Raw genomic sequence first — 21,048 nt, forward strand, 5'->3', positions numbered from 1 at the left:
TTCTTACTACAGAGGTAGGTTGGAGTGAGAGGGATACTGTACTTAATAAGTAATTTTTTGAAGATTTTGCAGAATGTAGCATATGCACCTTTCAGCTAAGATATCAAGACTTCGAAGCGTAGCTCTTATACTTCGTACTAACTCATTGTATTTGCTTTCTGACTATCTAGAGTTGAGCTGCTACAACGGCGTAAAATGTTTGATTGGCAAGGTGATGCACGACGCGGAAATTAGAATCGCAGAAACGAACTGCTTAACGTCAATGGACCTGATCTACTTGGCCAACAAGAAAAGAGCAACAGCACCATCAGTACGCCACATGTGGTTTGGCAGCTGAGCAAACTTGCCACGGTGTTGGAATTCCAACCATTCGATGTCACAAAGCACGGAAGCGCAGTATTCGAGATATCGGCTGAGAAACTATAGCTAGACGTATAGCGGAAGGGTTGCACGCTGAATGTGCGGTAAAGAGACTTAAAAGAAGGACAAGGTCTCGAAAACTAATAGCCTAGGTGTCCTCGATGTTATTGAATACTTGGGAGATTGGGAGCCTGAGACATCGCTTTATCGTGTAACTGTTGAGACATATGCATGCTTGATTAGGAAGCTGCGTAGAATGAGCAGGCTGACACCAGCTTCTGAGCGCTATGGACGCTGTGCCAACTGGTCGAGGTTCAAGCCACGGAAATCTCAGCCGGTCCCCAAGAGATGATAAAAGATAACAGGGTAGGTATCGGAGCAGCCCGTATCGGATGAAAGCGAGAACCTTGCGTAGCATGGTGCGAGAACAACGAAACAGAACAATTTATGACCATGAATCATCACGGGCTGAGGTAGAACCATGTACAAGGCTGGGAATTAAGGCACGATATGGGTGTCTTTGAGAAGGCTGCATGATCTGCGAATCACATCAGTTAATTCGAAAGCCACGTGCATGACGGCGGGACGAAGATGAGAGCTTTGGATTTATCCACAAATCGTCGGACTAAGCGACGGTGTCGCAGTACAGGTGCCATACACTGGAAGCATTTTCGATAAGCTCATTGCGCAGTGTCCTTCGTCGACGAGTGCAGGGAGTTACCATGCCAATTCCTCCCAGCTCAGCCACGCAATGATAGAACACATACGTCAGAGATGTCTCGTAAGGTCACGCTTATTCGATTCGATAACAGGCGAAAACTAGAGTGTCTCTCTAATTGCCGAAGTGTTTCGCATAGTGAGATTACACTATACGCTGACGAATTAGCAAAACCACGTCGCGCAGACGCGCCGCGGCTTCTGCGTATTGTGCTATAGCCTGTCGCTGATCTGAATCGGCGGGGCAGGGCGGGGCAGGGCGGGGCGGGGCGGGGCGGGGCGCGATAGGCCGATGCCTTGCAACTAAACCTCTTACCTCACGAACCATCGACGACACGATGAGCGAAATGAGTATAAGAGTCATTGTAACGACAAATACAAGAAATCAGCCTGTATGTCAGCGATGCAGGCTACCAACAGCAAGCGAAGAGACTGAGGCCATGTTCTGTGATCGACAATACTGCTCAGCGTTCCAGCCATATTTATCCAGACACAGTCCTACAAATCTAGCACATAGTAGATCTAGCAGTAAGCGCTCGTGTATCAAAACATAAAGCGTCATCAACATGCGCGCAATGAGCGTGTCATAGGACAGGTGTACTAGTGTTGAATGCCTAGGTAGACGAAACCCTGCATTTGATCAGCCCGCCAGCAATAGCACCAGAACCTAGTAGTACGATACCATAATGCTGTCGTTGAACTCGAAACGCTTTGTGCGATGATAAATATCCTACCTGATACTAAGATAACAGCGTCTCTCCTGAGTATAGTTCCTCAATCGTCATGCGTGATATAATTTAGTGACTGCAATTTGTATTTTTAGATTACTAACTCGAAAAACCCGTAAGCTTTTTCGACTATCGCAAGCCGTCTCTAGGACGCAGTCTCAAACAGTTTACCCTGTAGTCTTAAGCTTGTTGAACTTTTAGATAAACCTGCTCTCTCTTGCCGTCTCCAGTATCAAATCCCAGCGCTGAGAGATCCTGGTTCTCAATCCCACTCTCTTCATCTAGCTATACGTATTTGAGGTTTCAGTGTGATAATGAGCGAGTTACGAGCACGATAGCCCTGACGTCCGATATCTCAGCCCCTGAAGTGGCGCCACACCCCGCATATACGTGTATAGTGGCATCCCCAGGAACAAGCGAGATACGACGAAGGCTGTATGCCTTGACAGGGATGGAATTTACGACCTTGCCTCAGCAGACTTAGGAGATCGGAAATCCAGCCGTTAGTCTTCACGGCATTATGGAAACATCTGGGTGGCATACAATTCCTCTATTGTCAAAGACACTTACTCTTGCACTTAGCCATGCAACAAACTGTTATAAACCTAGACCTCCTATACAGATTCACAAACTCAACCTAACACCCAATCCCCATCTCCATTCTAGTTGACCTTGGCTTGAGCAAGGCTGTTGATCTGCTGAGCACCGTCCTGAATCTTGCCATTGGCTGCCTGGAAGCGGCACAGGACGCCGGAGCGCTCCTTGACGTTGTTGTCGCACACCAACTGGTTGTTTGCAACGCAGTTGAGAGCACCGTTGCCTAGAAAATGTGTGTCAGTATTGTCCTAAGAGATTTCCAGGTATTTCACTTACATGCAGCCGGGCCTCCAGGCACACACTTGCCAGCGGCACCGTTGACAGTGCAGGCATCCTGCTTCAGAGATTGGTTGGGAATGCAGCAAGCCCCGTTGGCTGCCTGGCGGTTCTCAAGCTCGCTGCGAGGAGTGTTGCGTACGCCTTCGACATCGGTGATAGCGGCAGAGGAGATGGCGACAAGGCCAAAGAGAACGGCGGTGATGGAGAACTGCATATTGGCGATTTGAGTTGCGAAATGTATCGGTTCGGGGTATTAACAATTGATTATCGAAAAGTGTTGATGGGTGAAAGTGATCCGCGCAGCGGGAAGTGAATGAAGTAAATGTAGAGTGAATTGGAAGACTGGCTTGGGAAAACAACCTTGGGCAGGCGTATGCGCTACCTTTATACTGCGACTTCTGAACAGCATTGATACTATATCGCTTTCCATTAAAGGAATGCTGGGTAAGCGATCCTGAGGCAGTCGATCATGCACATCTAAAACCCATGCCCGGGCCCGGGCGGATCAAGTAGATCGCGGTCAAAACAATGATTATTGCGCGCAAGGAGTTTGTCAGTAGACGAAGCATCGTGTTCTTTCTAGATGAGCAACATCCAATATGCCATGGTTGAGCTTCGGGGATGGACTTGCACCCTGATGGTGGGCAAAAGCGTGTTGTAGTCAATCTTGCACCAATGGTAGACAGCTGCAAGTGCCGTCAAATCCGAGTTGACAAGCAAACTGAAGCGCTGCCTTGCACTTGAAACACTTCCTGCCTTCTCAAACATGTGCCTTGGGAGGATATGAGACGCAGAAGAACCTGCGGTTAAACGGCTGATTTAGGCTATGGTCTGTGACATGCATGACCAGGCGCTTCCAGGCACACTTTGCATAACGGTCGTTCACTACTTACGTTTTAACCACAATTCACAACAAGTCGAGCGTCAAGATTGACGAGACCTCCGTCTCTGTGCGCCCTTCACCGGCGCTTCGGCTTCGTCGAACACAACCTTCGTCGTTGCAAAAAATACAGCTTGAAGTCGCCGGCTGAACCACACCGCCCAGGCGTGGGGTACCGCCGAGCGCCGAGAGTGATCGCGAGATATCACGGGATATCGCGAGAGGGTTCGGGAGAGTTGAGACATTAGAGCGCTGTGGGACGGGTACCTGCGCATAGCGTTAGGGCTGAAGATGTCACGCGTGCACGCGACGATGGCGCTGAACACGATAAGAACCGCACACACCGCTCACGCTGCGTCGCTGACTACGTAAATATCCTGCTCAAGTTCCCCAGAGTAGAAGACATGTCTCCAAGCTGCGCCACAGGTCCGAGCGCTCGTCAGTCCAGATTTCTTGGCCTCCGAAAGTCGCAGCAACACCCTGGATACCTCTGGACGCCCATCGTGAGACGGAAAATCTTGGATTGGGCGTTGAGGCTGAGCGCTGTATAAAAAGATAACAGCTCGTCGTGATGATGCGTAAGCACTTCAGCTTGCCCTCTTAAGCTTCCGTCGACTCACATCGCCAAAACCAAAACATCTCCGTCTTTGCGATCAATTGGTTGTCCAACGCCAACGATCCTGCAAGACCCATCATGGCACCGTCCTGGACGGAGAAGTTCATTACGCGTGGCGAGCCACCAATCCCAGACCCCCTGCGTGCCTCATCGCAACCAACTCTTTCCCTCAACTACTCGGCGCTCGCAGAACACCGGCGCGTCTTGAGTGCTCCAGGCGAACATACGTCACGCTATGTAGTGACTCGGAAGTCCATTATGGGGGCATGGAGAAGCAAATGCTCCGTCACAGTCCCCACCAACTCCGACCAAGAGATCGCCCTCATCGACTTCCACGCCTTTCACTACGACATCAAGTTCCCTCTACGTGACCACCACATCGACATCAGTACGGCGAAGCGCAGATTTGATGCGAGCGGTGGGCTGGGGGAGCTACACTGGAAGGCAACGGGGATGCAGATAGCAGGCGCAGCGTCGTGGGAATTGCGGGATGAAACGAGTCTTGTCATGGTTGTGGAAATTGATCAAACGCAGACGAATGGTAGGATTAGTGTTTGGAGGGAGAAGCTGGATGGGCAGACTATGGAGGAGCTTGTCGTGGTTGGGATTGCGCAGATTGAGGAGTATAAGAGGATGCTTAGGCAGTCGAAGACGTCTGCGGTGGGTGTAATACTCAACTGAGATGCTCTCTGCATATGTAGGAGGAATTTGACGTGGGTTTGCAGAGAATCGCCAAGCAACACCATAGTAACAACTCAAGCGTAAGGAGATTAGACCACAGGCTTGCGCGACTTGGAGACTGTGATTTGAAGATGATGAAGACGCGAACGGAAGTCCGCGATGCTCATCCCTGCCGCATGCTTGCACCATTTTGTGGAGGTGTCGCGGCCCGATTTCTTGCGAAAACGCTATGCGCTAGCTGCGCCTTGCTATCACAGTCGGTTAGCTCCATCAAAAGCTGGGACAGTATCGAGATGGCCAAGGCAGTAAGCCAGTAGACTTTTACACTCCCCAGGCGTCGTGGAAATGTTTTGGCGGTGTCCGCATGTTGAGATGCGCCCGACTCTTCGGAGCTAAACGAGGATGGCGGCCGAGGCAGGGTCTTTTTGAGCGGCCTTGGGCGGTGGACCCTTCTTTGATTCCTAAACATCCATGAATCATCCTTTCGACTCTCTGATCTCAACCAATGACCATCCCGACAGCGCCAGCAAACATGTTCCAGGCGCAGATGGCGTCATGCATGTCTATCCTTAGTCCATCTGTTCCTGCAATCGCGGCATGGGCCCTACCTGAGCCGAAACGGCTTATGGTGAAGCATAGATTTCACGCTTTCGGAGCGCGAGGCACGCGCAGGGCTAACAAGAAGGCTATCGATCCCTTCTCTGCTTGATTCTTGCTTCTTCTTCGCCTGAGTGGCTTCACACCTCAAAGAGACAATCTTGAACCTACCGTCTGCTCTCCTCCTGCATTGCGCGATTCGCTTGCATCATTCCGCAAAGCGACAACCCCCACTAAAAACATTACAACAGCAGCAGCAACAACAACAACAACGCGACAGAAACCCGCGCGCGCCAACTACATTCTAAATACGCAGCCTGTATAGTCGCAGGTATGGCGACAACGCCCATCGAACTTGCATCAACCACCAGCACGCTTCCCACGCGCCAGAAGCCGATTCCCTATACATTCGTCGACGGAAGGCGGACCCCACTCTCTTCGATCCTCCCACCCCTCGTCTTCGGTACTGCCACGTTCAACCATCAGTACAACAGCGACCCCTTCGCGCTCGACACCACCGGTCTCGTCACCTCGGCGCTTACCCACGGCATCCGCGCCTTCGACACGTCCCCATACTACGGCCCCTCCGAACAACTGCTCGGCGATGCGCTCGCAACCCCATTCGTCCGGGAGACGTTCCCGCGCAACTCATACATGATTCTGACCAAGGTCGGGCGGATAGCAAGCGATGAGTTCGACTACAGCAGGAAATGGGTGCGCGACAGCGTCAACAGGAGTCTGGAGAGACTGAACACAGAGTATCTCGACTTGGTATACTGCCACGATGTCGAGTTTGTGAGCCCGGCCGAGGTACTTGAAGCCATCAAGGAGCTCCGCTGCCTCAGAGACGAGGGCATAATTCGGTACATTGGTATCTCAGGGTACCCTCTCGATGTGCTGGGTGACATGGCTGAGCTCATTCTCCGCGAGACTGGCGAGCCGCTCGACGCGGTCCAGTCGTATGCCAACTTCACGCTTCAGAACCAGACGCTCGCCGGTCCACGCGGTATCTTGCGCCTCAAAAACGCGGGCGTCGACGTCGTACCAAACGCGTCCATTCTGGGCATGGGTCTCCTCCGTCGCGAAGGTGTGCCCGTCGGCGCCCTAGGTGACTTCCATCCTGCCCCTTCTTCACTGCGCGAAGCAGTGCGGAAAGCAAGCGACTTTTGCGACGACTATGGTGAGCGCATCGAAGTCATCGCCATCCGCTTCGCGCTCGAGACTTGGATATCATCTGGCGCGCTGTGTGGATCCCGCGGAGACCCCGCATCGGGTGTCGCTTGGAAACATGAGTCTATAGACGACGTCGGAGGCTCCAAGCTGGGCGTCAGCGTCATTGGTGTGTCGCGCGCCCCGGAGCTGGAGAAGACCATGCTTGTCTGGCGATCCATCTTGGATGGACTGGAGGGCGGCAAGGAGACTGCGGTGCAAGCTGGTCGCTGGTATCGCGCTTGGGAGTGGAGCATGAATCGTAAGCGGGCAGTACAGATCCTCGCCGAGGGTGTACAAGAAGTACTTGGTGACGGCTTTGGCTACGCGTGGTCGAGTCCTGATCCGGGATTCGTCAATAAGAGGAAGACGGATACAATAAAGGGGATCCAGAGTGATGCGCCAGCACCGTGGCTTACACCGGCTGCCAGCCCGGAGGCCGTGGCTGTGAAGGATACGAGTGAGGTCGTGGAAGAGAAGGCATTGCCGCTACGGTAACGAAGATGTGGTACATGTATATAGTGGACAGAGCTGCATGCATTCCGAACCCCATACCAGCTCTCGTAACAATACGCACTTTTAGGCGGATTTCTTACCTCTTATACACTTCTTCGCTTGCCTAAGCATCGCAACTCTAGTTCTAACCCTTACACTCGCTTGAAAACCTTCTTTGCCACTGTCAACCTTGCCAGGATTACAAACAGAGCAGAAAGTGTAGCCATTCCACCTGCGTAGAAGATAGCGGGTCGATACACCTCAACACTTTGTCCAACACCCGCGTTTTGTTTGCCGGCTCCTGCAGCCTGAAGTAAGTAACCTGCAATTGGCGCACCCATCAGATAGCCTGCGGACCAGCCCGTCACTGACATGCTCATCGCGACTGTAGCTCTACCAGGCCCGAAGATGCCGGCTACGACAGTAGGCTGCGTGGTAAAATAAGCGCCGTTGGCAATTCCATTGACCGTTGCAAATATGATAAGGGGTGTGAGCGTGTCAGAGACAGGCCAGATAGCAAGCATGCTGACAGCGTTGACTACCATCACCATAACAAACATGTTCAGAGGCCCGACCTTATCGCAAAGTGGCCCAGCACAAAAGCGTCCAATAGCATTGCACGCATTAAAAGCAGAGACTAGAGCAGCACCTGTTGCAGAACTGAGGCCGATAGACTGCGCAAATAAGGGCAGGTAGTAAGGGGGAATGTAAAGAGCAAAGACTCCGACTGCACTGGCAATGAAGGTTGCCAAGAAAGGAATGGAACGAAACATGCTAGCGTCGAAGAATGGTGCGGTCTTTAGTGGCACGCGGTCTTTGAGCAGGAAGGCAGCTGGCATGCCTACTGCCAGCGTGAGGAAGCCCTGAAAGCGGAATGTCCATTCAATACCGGCTCTTTGGTACATAGCTTCGAGCGCGATAGCCATTACACAGCCTCCCACACCGCCTCCCAGCTTAATAATGCCGTTCGCAAGTCCTAGTCGAGAGCTGAAGTACTGCACTGGGAGCGCATTCGAGCATGTGTAGCTCATTGCCATGCCGACACCGCCAATTACACCAAATGTACCGAAGAGTCCAGCGACATTAGAAGCGCAGAAGCTGGCACTGATCATACCCATGCCCATGAGGAAAACTCCAAGCATGCCTGTCAGTCGAGCGCCGAACCAACGCATGAAGCGGACGACGAGAAGACCGTACATCGCCCCTCCAGCGAGGCCGAAAGAACCAACAAAGGTCAACGTTGAGGCCTTTTCATTCTTAAGAGTTGAGTTAAGCAGTGCTGCTTGCAGCACGCCCCAGCAGTTGATGATACCATTCTGGCAGAAAGTCGTGATGAAGCCTGCTGCGACAATGACCCACCCATAGCCGCCATTTGGAATCACTGTCGTAGAGTAGGAAGTATCCTCTGGTATCTCGTCTGGATTCTGATTGATAAAGATTTGTCGTGAATCTGCGGGGGTGAAGTTGGTAAGTGGAACCGGCGACTCGTTGCGCAGATTTGAGAACTCAATGTGCTCTGTCGTAGTTGTGGTGCTCGCCATCTAGAGAGCTTTTCTCGAGATATGTAGATAGAAGGAAGATTGGTAAGTCTCAAGTGAAGAGGCTTTATTCGCAATATGAGTCACAATCGACCATGGCTGATTAGTGCTCTATACTGCCGTGTCTGTGCGTTCGATGATCATGGTCGATTACTAATCACTCTAACAGCCTTCGTAAGATGATGCTCTCGATTCTGATATAACCCACCCGGTTCGAGAACCGGGTGACTCAGACTGCATTAGAGCGTATGCAAAGAGCGGCAAAGTCGACTAGAGACACAGATCTCTTACTCACCTGGCTAGCTGCTTCAGCGAAATGCCTTCCGAAGAAGAGTCTTTATTTGTTCAACGTTCGGAGTGCGATTGCGGACATATAGTATCCGATTCCAGGCGATCTCGAGAAAGGCAAATTGCTGCGACAGGAGATTTTGACCATGACGCCCAAAACGGAACCCTGGTACGAATACACCATGAACGAGACAAAGACTCGACATCGCATGCAACTTGCAGATATCCGTTTCTGTCAGTTCCAGGCATATGCAGATCCAACGAAAAAGGAAGAGATCACCGAGGAGTTGAAGCACTTGCCTAGTGCCCACACTGACGCCGATGACAATATTCGCGAGTCTCATGTCGATATGCTGCGAGCAAACATGCTAAGAATCATGGGCCCCGCCAGAGAATATCAAGCCTACATGAACGAACTGTTTTCTAAGTGCATTCGTGGTCTCGAAGACAGTATCTCTTGGAACGATACGTCAAGCCTGTGACTACTATCGAAGGTCCTTGCGTCGCTAGAGAAACTGGAAAGAGATGCAACGATCGCAATCAGCGCTCAGTTCTCTATTCTGGGTCCTGCGATACACGATCAAGATACGGGATCGCAACCTACGGACGCTCTTTGCGATACTGAAAACAGCGAAGCCGATGTCGAAAGACAGTCTGCAGAGGGAGATGAGGCCCTTCAAAAAAGTGACAAGACCTGAGACGCTCCCCCTGTTGATAGCATACACGAGGATACCGACAAGGGTACTTTTAACGAAGTGACTAATAGAGTGCTGCAAGATCTTTTGAAGCGTGTGGGTGTGTCAGAACCTGCTCAGGCCGAGTCAGCAGAGATACGGCTGACTGTACCTGCAGAGCCCGACGAGGACATTGGCGGACCAGGTGTACACTGTGATGGAGGTTGCAGGACAAGCATGGAATCATGGTCTCAACCATTCTACTACTGCATAGTCTGTCCTAATTGCGACCTGTGCGAAGATTGCCATTCCAAGCGTATCAAACAGACGCAGGGAATCACGGAGGAGACATGGCTTAGTTTCTGTGGTGCAAATCACCGCTACATCAAAGCCCCAATCAAAGACTAGAGAGGCATCAAGAATGGCGTTATTCCGATGAACGCGGAGGAGATCACTATGAAGGAATGGCTTCGGGGATTGAAAGAGCAGCGATGGCCAGAAGCTTGGAGGATCTTTTGGACTAGGCAAGGCGGCCTAAAGGATATGGAATACGAGGAATAAGTAAAGACTGTTATGAATTGTATATGTTCATGGACCCAGCGTATCAATCTCTGTATGGTTAATTATGTCTCAGATGCCGACGGAGTCATAAATCCGTTAACTACGTCATCATAGCCCCATAAAACTGCACTTGATAGTAGGAACTACCCGCACTCATCTCTATGATCCGCTTGAAAATGCCTGCTTCAAGATGCAGAGACACCAGTCTACTGTTTTCAGACCATGTCGAAAATAGTAGTGCTATCTATTCTTCCACTCCCACCTTTCACATCGATGTCTGCTTTAACTGTGTTAAGTAGTAGTTACACTGTCGTCCCGCTTCCACTGTGAGTCGCCGACAACAATGGCGTTCTACCGAGGTTGACCTCGCTGTCAAGTCTGCTCACGCTTCGTTCCAGCAGCGGTTTGGTTACGGCCAGTCAATTGTTGCAGCCACTTGTCCAACAATTGACTCCACTAAGCTGCGCCGCATTGTGGCATGAACAGAGCTGCGCAACCTCTACCGCTATTCTCATCCCCACAACATCATACTCTCTCAACTATGCCTATTACCCATCATGGACCATTTCGCTTGCGGGAATAGCGGGCTGACAGGCATGAGGTTTGGCATACAGCAGCCCATAGAACAGGACTCGGTATCTGGGCACATTTCGCATCCCGGTGGCTAGACTGTTCCCACTCGCTTGCCCACCCCCTGCGCCATTCTATTACGCCGGGCAATGGATGGCTGCCCAGTCGATGTATTCAGCCTGCACCGGCCACGAACATGGGGATGGTTCGCTTACCCACACTGCGCAGTCTGAGGATTGTTGCGTGCGCATCTGCCATACGACTTTGGTAGATCTGTGATGCAACTTCAATACATGTCCTTGTCCTGGTTAGCGATTAGTTCCTGGCTGCAGGCAAGTATCGGTACTCTGTGAAAACGCGATGCATGTGAGATTGCTGTGTATGAACGGGCAAGGGTTCGGAGCGCACGGTCCGGAATCGGATAGGAAGGACGATCACGGGAATGCATGCAGAATCGTATGAGAAACAAGAAAGCGCCGTTTGGACCATGGGCGGGTAAGCAAAGGGTGTGTCCGCTGCTACGACAACCGCGATGCATGAGAGGTGCAGGCGGGGAAAATCTTACCGACCCGCCCGCTCTTGTCGGTAAATCAGTCCGAGCGCCAAATAGCCTTTTGCGCCCTCACTGCTTGCACCCCGTGCGCATCATCGGCCACCTCGGAAAATGAGTTTTGCACGCGGAATGCTGCCAGCGTTGGAGATGCAGTGTGATGGCGTGGTAATCGTCGAGCCTCTGATATATTCCCGTATTGCGTGACTCTTAAACATAGGTTGAGGAGTCTGTCCTGTCACGTGCTTTGACTGTCAGGTTATCCCCAAGATGCCCGGACGAACAAGTTCACGGCGTGATGTTGTCGTGGTTGGCGCTGGTATGTTGTACATGGCCATAGCAATTGGTACTCTAATCCCTCCTTACTGACTGTTTCCTGAGGATGGTCTGGTCTCATCGCTGCCAAAACATACCTGGATCTTGCGCCCGAGACTGACCTCCAGATCGTCGATAGTGAAAGGTCGATCGGCGGAGTATGGTGCACAGACCGACTGTATCCAGATCTGTATGCACAGGTCAGCCATCCGCTATTCGAGTATAGCTTCTACGATATGCCCAAAGAAGGCATTACTGAGGATGGCTTCATCTCTGGTCAGCATGTCTTCGTCTTGGCACGAATTTGCAGCTGCTGACTGGCAAACAGGTTATACAATCAACAAGTACCTGACTTCGTTCGCTCGCGACTTCAAGCTCGAGGAACTTGTCACGTTTGAGTCTACGGTGACGGAGGTGGATCAAACTCTCTCCGGAGCCTGGATCCTGACGCTAGCTACTGGCTACCAAATTGAGTGTACAAAGCTCATTTGGGCTGTTGGGCCTGGCTCTAGTCCAGTGCAGCCCACGTGGCCCAAAGATAACTTTTCATCCCCAGTCATTCATTCTTCCGATACGGGAAAGAACCTCGGGCTCATCTCTCAAGCCAAGAGAGTCACAGTCGTCGGCGCAGCCAAGTCAGCTTTCGACACGGCATACTTTTTGACTAAAGCTGGCAAAGAGGTTGACTGGATCATCCGAGAAGATGGCGGTGGTCCCATTGCCATGGGACCACCAACACTGCTCGGAATCTGGAACACTGTTGACGGGCTGTCTACCAGATCCATGGCAATGTTCAGCCCTTCAATTATGAACACGTCAGGCTTCTGGTACAAGGCCATTCACCGAACACCTATAGGTCGCATGGTGGCCGGTGCATACTGGCGCACTGCAAATTTCCTCGCAGACTGCGCTGCTGGGTATGATGCCAATGACGATTTCAAAGCGCTTCAGCCCACCCCTCGTGGTTCTGGGTACGTTAAAAAGAATAGACGTGTACAATCAGCAAAACGCTAACATAGCCTGTGCAAGCATGTTCTGGGCCCGCGCCGGTCTTGGGGCGCCTTCAGCTCCGGATTTTTGGAAGACGCTCCACTCGGGCAAACTCCATGTTCATCGCAGCGAGATCGAATGCCTCTCACACATCAACGTCGTCAACCTGAAGAACGACACGGCTGTGCAGACCGACTTGATCATTGCATGCACTGGCTTTGAAAAGCCTTACCGGCCGTTCAGCCTCGAGCTTCGAAAGGAATTGGGTCTGACCTATGATGAGACGGAGGCGATCAAGTGGGACAAACTACATATCAAAGCCGAAGCCAAGATCGACGAGTTGCTGCCTATGCTCAGATCAAACACGCCCAAGGTCGATACTGCCAACAATTCCATCCACCAAGTCTTGCGTGGACCAAACAGACACTATAGACGTCTGATTCCGCTCAAGCAGATTGCCAAGGATGAGCGCTCTATATGTTTCCCTGGATTAGTGCACGTCATTTTCACTCCCACAGTGAGTGAATTCCAAGCTCTGTGGAACGCGGCATACCTGCTGGGCATGATTGACCCCCCCGACCTCGGCACGGTCGAAGATGAGATTGCCACGTTCAATGCATGGACAAAAAAACGACATTTGGAAATGGGCCAGAAGCATGCCTATTGCATCTTTGACTACCTTTCGGTCAGTACTCGCATCATCCGTTTTGTATCCTGACCCTAAGTCATGCTAATCAAAACGGAACTAGTATATTGACACACTTGCCAAAGACCTTGGCATCGAGCCGAGAAGGAAGAGCAACGGCTTTGCAGAAATGTTTGTGCGCTACAAACCCAGGGATTATCGTGGCATGTTGAATGAATTCCAAGCAGCGCAAAGGGCCAAAACGACAAAAACCGGTTAATGGCTTGTGGAATGGAGTCACCAACCTATGTACCGAGCGCTTCATACTTCGCATAGTTGGAGATGTGGGCATTGTACCGTAGCACTTGATTGGAAAAGATGATTCAAGCATCCTTGCGTACAGACATGAAAGTTGGCTCTAGACCTTTACGATCTAAGATGGCACAATTTTTTGAGCATTGCTTTTACATCGTCTTTTTCTTTTAAAATAGAATAAAAATTGATCTATTTCCAGAATATGACACATTGTCAAAGCAGATCAATCATCCCATTTCCATGGTCGTGGTGAGGGACACGACTGTAATAGAAGCTTATGCCACGCTCCATCAGGTGGTTCCACGTCGTCTAATGAATCATACAACATGCGAATAGCACTTGCTCTTGAACGTGACTGGTCAGGAGATGCGCCGCGACTGAGAGCCTTGATAGCGGTGTAAAGCGGCCAACCAACAAATGCTCCACTGAGAGACAAATTATCACACTACAGAGCGGTCAGCATGCAAAGTACCCGGTGCCTCATCGAGAAGAACAATACCAAACTTACCATAAGCCGCTGTTGGCACCAGTTTGACCGTATTGCAGTAGCGATCTTAAGCGCATTAGAAGTGAGCTGATCCATGTTCGTGTCAACTTCAGTGAACGGTAACTCTTGTCGCTCACTCTCATCAATCGCGGCCTCGTATGTATTGACCTTCACAGCGTGGAAGACTACATAGAGATTGAAGGCAACGGCACACGATCTCAGGCTTCGCGAGAGAGTCAAAGGCTCAACCAGAGCCTCGAATACCTTCAAAGTCCTGAGCAAAGAGAAATGGCGATCCCAGAAGCCGGGCGCGTTCCACGAGTATCCGAAACCGGATGCCGATGATGGTAACGATGGCTGCGCGATGTGGTGAATGGCTTTGCGCAAGACCGAAACAACCAGAACTAGTCCGCAGAAGGGCGAGAGTGTCTCGGACTTAGCAATAGTGTGGGCCTCGCTAAGATGCGGCAAGGATGATGGCTGGAAGTCCTTGTCTAGCCTGCCTGGCGACGGCAGCGATACCTGGAGCTAGAACGAGGAGGCGCATTAGTATTGCAAACAGAACAGGACATGATACCTTGCTACTACATACCCTCGATTCATCAAGCAATCCTGGCGTTCCTGTATAGATGGAGGCAAGACCTTCGAGAATATACAGAGCCCATAGACACCGTCGTCGCTCCTCAAGTTCCACAGCAGTCTGTGCCGCAGGAAACACTATCTCGGGCAAGCTCACATTGGGAAAAGGTGGCTCATTTACGCAATCTATCTGGTCTAATCGCATAATCTTCGCAAGGCGGATGGCACGTCCCAAAGTGAGCCACGCACGCGCACAGCTCCGGTTGTTGATCTCAAAGCGGGTCAGAATCAAAAGAGCGCGAAGAAAATGCATGCACCAGGTGGGGTGGAAGCCTTCTTCGGCTTCACATTGGTCAACATAGTACCTTGCAAGAACATAACAAGACTGCTTGAGCGACGCTTTCGCCTCTGGCATCGTGGTCGCTAGGAGGGCAGCTGTATAGCTCACGCTTTGTACAGCCATAGCATGAGGCGAATCTTGCAAATCTTTGCGAAACTGGTCCTCGTTGATGATGGGCATGACAGGGTGAACGCGCGCGAAGAAGATTTCATGGAGCTCGTTCATGTCCTTAGTAGCGATGATGGCTGGAGGGGTTGAAAGGAGGGGTTGGCCCGACGCTGTGGATGCTAACCAGTCCTCGGTAACGTGGGCGGCATCAGGGCGCATAGACATCAATTCCATATCCCAGTCTATGGTTGTCGGTATTGAACAAAGCGAATCATCAAACGTTGTCCCCGCAAACCAAGCGGCGTTGCACTCGGCCATGATTGAGCCCGCACCACTGTCGGCCCGCTGCTTTTCCACATCTGCGCTGGGTGACGGTCCGGAATGTGGGGACGGCGATGTGATGGACAGAGAGGGCGCTTGAGTCGTCATAATGGAAACCGAAGATGGTTTGTTCGCAGCTGAATGTAACGCAAGCAAAGCTTCTTGTTTCCTGACACGCTCCTGGAGTTGCGATATAATGGCCGACCGAGTCGCGCGTTGGCTGATGCGGTCACGATACGTGCACGTGAAGCCCAGGCGTATGCAACGCCCACAACTAGGAAACACTCTGTTACACTTGACTTTGCGATCTCGGCATGGGTCGCATCTGTAAATCCCATTAGTTGCTGTAGAAAAAAAGCGAAACGACTGGCGTCAGGGCAACCGGTGACCGTACGTGAGTCGCGATTGACTGCCATTGCGGCTCTGGTTCGTAGGATTGCTCATGTGGGCGAATGGTCGACAAAAACCAATTCCGTGCAAACAACGCGCACTCGTGCGAATAATCTGCTGAAAACACTGCGTGCTGAGCGCAGTCTGTATCTTACAGTGCCTATAGAAGCCTTTAGGACAGAAGGGACTGGAACGTTGAAACCCGTTGCTGACCGGTGGATGCAGTGTTTGGTGGGGGCGCTAAGACGCTGAGGACCCTTAATGCCGGAAGAGGGAGTTCCCCCGTTTCCGCGAACCCCTCTCCATCCACTGGTGGGCATTTTTGACTTCACTTTACCCGCAACCGTATGCACGCTCCTACACCAAGGCCAAGCCATGGGAAGTTACAACCCCCACATCATTTTGCGAGATAATGCACTGCTCGTCAGCTTCCCAAGACGCTCAAGTCAGCGGCAGCGGGCCTGAAAGAGGGCCTCAAGCTGGGTTTGTTGCGGCAGCGATATGCAGCGGCTTCGAGCCGAGCCTTTGTACGCTGGTGTTTGATTCGAACACGGAAGTGCCGTTGAACCACTGCATAAGCTGATAGTCAAGTCGATCTGGGCTTGGTGACGGGGCCAAGGAGGCGTAATCACCGTGCCTATCTATATCAGCCAGCCATTGTCTACTTCAGGTGTTGGTCAAGCTTCAACGCGTGTCTCGAGTACAGCCGACGTCATCGAAATCGTTTAGACACCAAAAGGAATGGATTTCGGGGCTTATGTTGCTGAGCTTTGTCAAGGAGAAACCTTCCCTCCCCCCACCCAAGCCAAATGGTCGCGGTGAGCAGGCTTTTCGGTTAGTCTGCATGCTGATGCAGGAGTCCTGAGTGCCTCGTTCCCTGACAGTAGTTCCTCTCCAGTTGCGCATCTGGGATTCCTGTAGCATCGAAATTGACGCTTCCTCTCCATCAATAGGTGCGTCATTAATACCATACGTCAACTAGAAAATATGTAGATCTGTTGCGACAGCGGGTCGAGAGAGACTTGGAGATTACGCTAGTAAAAAGGTCTCCTTATTGGGAACTTATTTACCGCAACATCTTTACGACTTCTGAATTGATTAAAATAGTTGATAGCTTAGATCTATGTCTTAGCTATAGAAGGCTATGCTGCTACTCTCTCATACTCAATCTGCAAGCCGGGACTCCTGTCATGAAACCACGCCATCAACTTCTGCATTTCCTTCATCACATCGCAATCAGATCCTTCGCAATTCCAACATTCCTCTCTTATGCAATCTCGGTTTCTGCCGTTCATCCGAACCTCGATAAGGACTGTTCTCAGACCTCGTAATCTGTGTATAGGTAAACAGTCTTCCACCCTCTTTGCCACCCAACTTTCACCTTCAACCATGTGTCTCGCCATCCATGTGACGATTTCGACTGTTCTGAATGCATAAGTTTGCTCTGGACAAAATTGGGCCAGCCATGGCTCGAACGCGTCCTGAGATTTGAATCGAAACGCGTTGCACTTGAAAGGAAGCAGTCGAGCCTCGCTGTATATTTGACGGCACGTCAAAAGTAAAGCAAGAAATCTTGGAGGGTACTGCAGGACCCTTGTCGAAAGGCAAAAAGGTGTGTAGCGCCGCCAGCAGTGAATAGACAAAGGTGTGGGCGATGTAAAGACGCAGGCAAAGATTTGGATGCGCAATTCAGCCGGCAGGCGCAAGAGGGAAGGCGAACACCTGGGCTCGGTATTGTTGGACATGTTGAACGACAAGCGCACTTGTTGCAGCGGTTGCCCGTGGGCTTCGCCGTGCAGGTCTTTATCGCGCCCTATGATGACAGAGGATTGTCGCTTGCCGTGGTGTCGCACGACATTTCCGTTAGTAGTCGAGACCTTCATCGAGTTTGATGTCCGTCTGAGATAGTGTCTGGGAGTTTCGTCACCTTCTCCGCGATGATATGTGCGCAGTCTGTTTGCCAAGATGGAGATGCTCGGAGTGTCATATACCGATTGGTCGCTCGCATAAAAATGTCCGCGCCTTGAACCATTGCAGCGAAACCTTGGAATCTGATTTCCAATCGAGATCAATGTCTCACATACCTTTTCACCTTTCCTGATAACGTTGCAGCTTTTGCACTTATCCTGTACGCTACCATTATGACAAACACGCTTTCCGCATCAGACAAGTCCGGCGTTGATGCCTACTCGAACATGGAGAACAATATCGGGACCACTTCGTCAGGCTCAAAGCTGGAAGCGGCGCCACTCACGCAAGACGTACCTGAGTCCTCGACCCGTCATCTTCACGGTTGGAAGGTAAGCACAGTAGTGTTTGCTGGTTAACAGTTCTAACTCGTCCAGTGGGCAATCGCATATGCATCGATCGCGACAACTATCTTCCTATTCGCTCTGGACAATACAATCGTGAGTCATTAAATGCCCCGGTTCCTAGCATGCAACTCATGCCTCGAAGGTCGCTGCCGTCCAACCTTCCATTCTAGAGTCTCTTGACAACGCTGCACTACTTCCGTGGATTGGCACTGGTTTCGCCCTTGGCAGTACCGCTATTCTGCCATGGGGTAAGGCGTATGGTGTCTTCACGATTAAATGGCTCTTCATCTTCAATGTACTGCTGTTTGAGCTAGGCAGCGTCGTTTGCGGGGCGGCTCCCCATATGACCGCCTTCATCATTGGCCGTGTCGTCGCTGGTGTTGGAGGCTCTGGCATGTACTCTGGCTCCTTGAGCTACATCGCCATTTTGACATCTTTGAAAGAAAGGCCAATATATATGGCCGGAGTGGCGTTGGTCTGGGGTCTTGGGAGTGTCCTTGGTCCTGTGGTATGAATTGTGACCTTTGTTGCATACTACTCTGCTTACGCGCATCATACAGATTGGTGGCGCTTTCGCCACGAGCAATGCCACTTGGAGATGGGTAAGTGCCTTAGCAACGAAGCACAATCGAAGCTCATTCTGAGTCTTGCAGGCGTTTTACATCAATCTTGTCATCGGTGCACTGTTCGCGCCCTCGTATCTCTGGCTGTTGCCTGGCATATGTTTGCAACCAACCAAGCCGCTATCACAGCGACTTCGCCAGGTCGACTTGATTGGAACCACTGTCTTTCTCGGCGGAGCCGTTTGTTTTACCATGGCCATCTCATTCAGTGGATCAGTCTACAGCTGGGACTCAGGCTCTGCGATTACGCTCTGGGTCATGACGGGGTTGCTTCTGATCGCGACAATTGTATTGACTCTAAAGCATCCATTGGTCACCGAGGAGAGCAGGCTGATACCGGCCCACTTCTTCCGGTCATTCCATCTTGTCAACCTCGGCCTGCAAATGTTCTTTGTCTCTGGGATCATGCTCTCCGGCGTTTATTACGTCCCATTGTTCTTTGCTTTTACTAAGGTTTGTCGTCCTGCTGTGCTGCTTTTGTTTTCGACCTCGGCTAACGCATTCTTGCAAAAAGAATGATGAAGCGATGCAAGCAGGAATTCGACTACTACCATTTATTGCCCTGCTGGTCTTCACCTCGCTGTTGAACGGAGTACTCATGTCGAAATATGGATACTACACGCCATGGTATATCATTGGAAGCGGTCTCTCCGTAATAGGAAGTGCGTTAATGAGTATGTGCATCCATCGTTCTAAAACCGTGGATACTAACTAGCGAGCGTAGTAACTGTCAGAGACGACACCAATGTTTCAAACATTTATGGATATACAATCTTGGTGGGAGCCGGAGCGGGTTGCTACCTGGCCTCTGGCTTTGCTGTCATGCAAAGCTTCGTTCCAGTTCATGACATTCCATCGGCGATCGGATTTCAAGCGATTGGTACATGTCTTCCTGAAAAGGAACCAAAATCTCGCTAACAGAGCCACAGGTCAAATTTTGGGAACAGTCACCTTTTTGTCCGTATGTGGCAGCCTCTTTGCCAACACCGCTGTCAAGCTTATCATGCCGTTGTTACCTGCGGGAACTTCACTTGCAGCTGCCACTGATATCATTACTGGAACTCACAGTCTCGCGTTTCAAGATCTGGATCCTGAGGTTTCGCGCCAAGTTGTCAGCAAGATTGCACAAAGTATGCAGAATGTTTGGTCCTTCAATCTTGCAGGCAGCGCTTTGAGTTTTGTCCTTTCCTTGTTTTTGAAGGTATGATCTCCCTTTGCATCGATTTCTGGTTACTGACAGTGACTAGCAACAAAAACTAAGTACGGGTGCAATGTAAAAGCACATGTCTCAAAGCCGAAGGCAGAATTCCATAGAAGGAGGTGATGCAGTGGTTTATCAATCGAAGCACTTGGTTATCTGTTAACCAGGGTTGGATCTTGCATAGGTTTTCGGCGTCAAGCAGACTCTAAGCGGGATTTGCCGTATAAATATGTATAAATTGAAAAATAGGTTAAGTAAATAGTCGATCAATAGTACAAATAATAAGCGACTAACTTTTACTCTAAGACTGTTTGTTCTAACTACAAGTAACAAATTGTTCTAATATATAGTAAATACAATAATATATTAAATTAGACTATATAAGTAATATTATAGCTATACTAGCCTAGAATTAATTAAAATAAATCTTTAAAATTATTTTTACTTATTTTAATAATATAGACACTCTCTAAAACGCCTATAAAGTTTATATACTTATACTAAGAGTTATTAATATAATATATATACTAGTAACAAAATATAGGTATAATACTATTACGTTATACTATATAGTACTATAATAGTAGTATATAGACTTATTAATAATTAAGCTAAGTATTATATATAGTTTAGCTATATTTTTCTAAGCTTAGTCTATACTAAAGTAAAGTAAACTAAAGTAATAGTCTAAAAACTTATTATTATTAACTAATAAATAAAAAATACTAATTTTATAAATAAATAACTAGTTAATAATTTATTTAATAAATAAACTATTTAAGTTAGCTATAATAAGTATAATAGAATTTATTTACTTTTTATTAATTTAATTAATATACTAATAATAAGATATAAGTATAATACTATTTAATTATACTATAATATTTTATAGTAGAAGTATATCTTTAAATACTTACTTAGCCTTACTATATATTACTATATATATATTTATTTAAAAGTTTTATTAATTATAGCTAAAGTTATAGATTTTATATAGTTTTAAAAATCTATTATAAAGCTTTTAGCTTTAAGTAGTTATTACTATTAATATTAACTAATAAGTAAAAAATACTAATTTTATAAGTAATAGAATAACTAA

General features: G+C 49.6%; 8 protein-coding genes across 8 annotated transcripts; 5 read left to right on the forward strand and 3 right to left on the reverse strand.

The window, feature by feature from the left end:
- Positions 1-2,467: 2,467 nt before the first annotated feature.
- Positions 2,468-2,895, reverse strand: GT037_000006 (uncharacterized protein; the record flags this gene model as incomplete). Its single annotated transcript, XM_038925053.1, has 2 exons — positions 2,468-2,625; positions 2,679-2,895. The coding sequence occupies 2 exons, from the start codon at positions 2,893-2,895 to the stop codon at positions 2,468-2,470; spliced, it is 375 nt and encodes a 124-aa protein (XP_038790909.1).
- Positions 2,896-4,255: 1,360 nt separating this feature from the next.
- On the forward strand, positions 4,256-4,858 carry GT037_000007 (uncharacterized protein; the record flags this gene model as incomplete). Its single annotated transcript, XM_038925054.1, has 1 exon — positions 4,256-4,858. One exon carries the CDS (start codon positions 4,256-4,258, stop codon positions 4,856-4,858), a length of 603 nt encoding a protein of 200 aa, XP_038790910.1.
- Positions 4,859-5,788: 930 nt separating this feature from the next.
- Positions 5,789-7,162, forward strand: GT037_000008 (l-galactose dehydrogenase; the record flags this gene model as incomplete). The annotated part of the gene is made up of 1 exon (XM_038925055.1): positions 5,789-7,162. The coding sequence occupies one exon, from the start codon at positions 5,789-5,791 to the stop codon at positions 7,160-7,162; it is 1,374 nt and encodes a 457-aa protein (XP_038790911.1).
- Positions 7,163-7,311: 149 nt separating this feature from the next.
- GT037_000009 (mfs general substrate transporter) lies at positions 7,312-8,700 on the reverse strand (the record flags this gene model as incomplete). The annotated part of the gene is made up of 1 exon (XM_038925056.1): positions 7,312-8,700. The coding sequence occupies one exon, from the start codon at positions 8,698-8,700 to the stop codon at positions 7,312-7,314; it is 1,389 nt and encodes a 462-aa protein (XP_038790912.1).
- A 431-nt stretch (positions 8,701-9,131) lies between these two features.
- Positions 9,132-9,467, forward strand: GT037_000010 (uncharacterized protein; the record flags this gene model as incomplete). Its single annotated transcript, XM_038925057.1, has 1 exon — positions 9,132-9,467. The coding sequence occupies one exon, from the start codon at positions 9,132-9,134 to the stop codon at positions 9,465-9,467; it is 336 nt and encodes a 111-aa protein (XP_038790913.1).
- Positions 9,468-11,610: 2,143 nt separating this feature from the next.
- On the forward strand, positions 11,611-13,550 carry GT037_000011 (flavin-binding monooxygenase-like family protein; the record flags this gene model as incomplete). The annotated part of the gene is made up of 5 exons (XM_038925058.1): positions 11,611-11,659; positions 11,722-11,931; positions 11,984-12,626; positions 12,685-13,330; positions 13,395-13,550. 5 exons carry the CDS (start codon positions 11,611-11,613, stop codon positions 13,548-13,550), a joined length of 1,704 nt encoding a protein of 567 aa, XP_038790914.1.
- A 258-nt stretch (positions 13,551-13,808) lies between these two features.
- GT037_000012 (transcription factor) lies at positions 13,809-15,528 on the reverse strand (the record flags this gene model as incomplete). The annotated part of the gene is made up of 3 exons (XM_038925059.1): positions 13,809-14,030; positions 14,094-14,600; positions 14,665-15,528. 3 exons carry the CDS (start codon positions 15,526-15,528, stop codon positions 13,809-13,811), a joined length of 1,593 nt encoding a protein of 530 aa, XP_038790915.1.
- A 2,423-nt stretch (positions 15,529-17,951) lies between these two features.
- On the forward strand, positions 17,952-20,025 carry GT037_000013 (mfs drug efflux transporter; the record flags this gene model as incomplete). The annotated part of the gene is made up of 9 exons (XM_038925060.1): positions 17,952-18,110; positions 18,156-18,218; positions 18,268-18,633; positions 18,686-18,727; positions 18,779-19,201; positions 19,263-19,422; positions 19,473-19,628; positions 19,678-19,949; positions 19,996-20,025. The coding sequence occupies 9 exons, from the start codon at positions 17,952-17,954 to the stop codon at positions 20,023-20,025; spliced, it is 1,671 nt and encodes a 556-aa protein (XP_038790916.1).
- Positions 20,026-21,048: the final 1,023 nt, after the last annotated feature.

This window comes from Alternaria burnsii, assembly GCF_013036055.1.
Source record: "Alternaria burnsii strain CBS107.38 chromosome Unknown 705, whole genome shotgun sequence".
In the NCBI taxonomy this organism is placed as follows: Eukaryota; Fungi; Ascomycota; class Dothideomycetes; order Pleosporales; family Pleosporaceae; genus Alternaria; species Alternaria burnsii.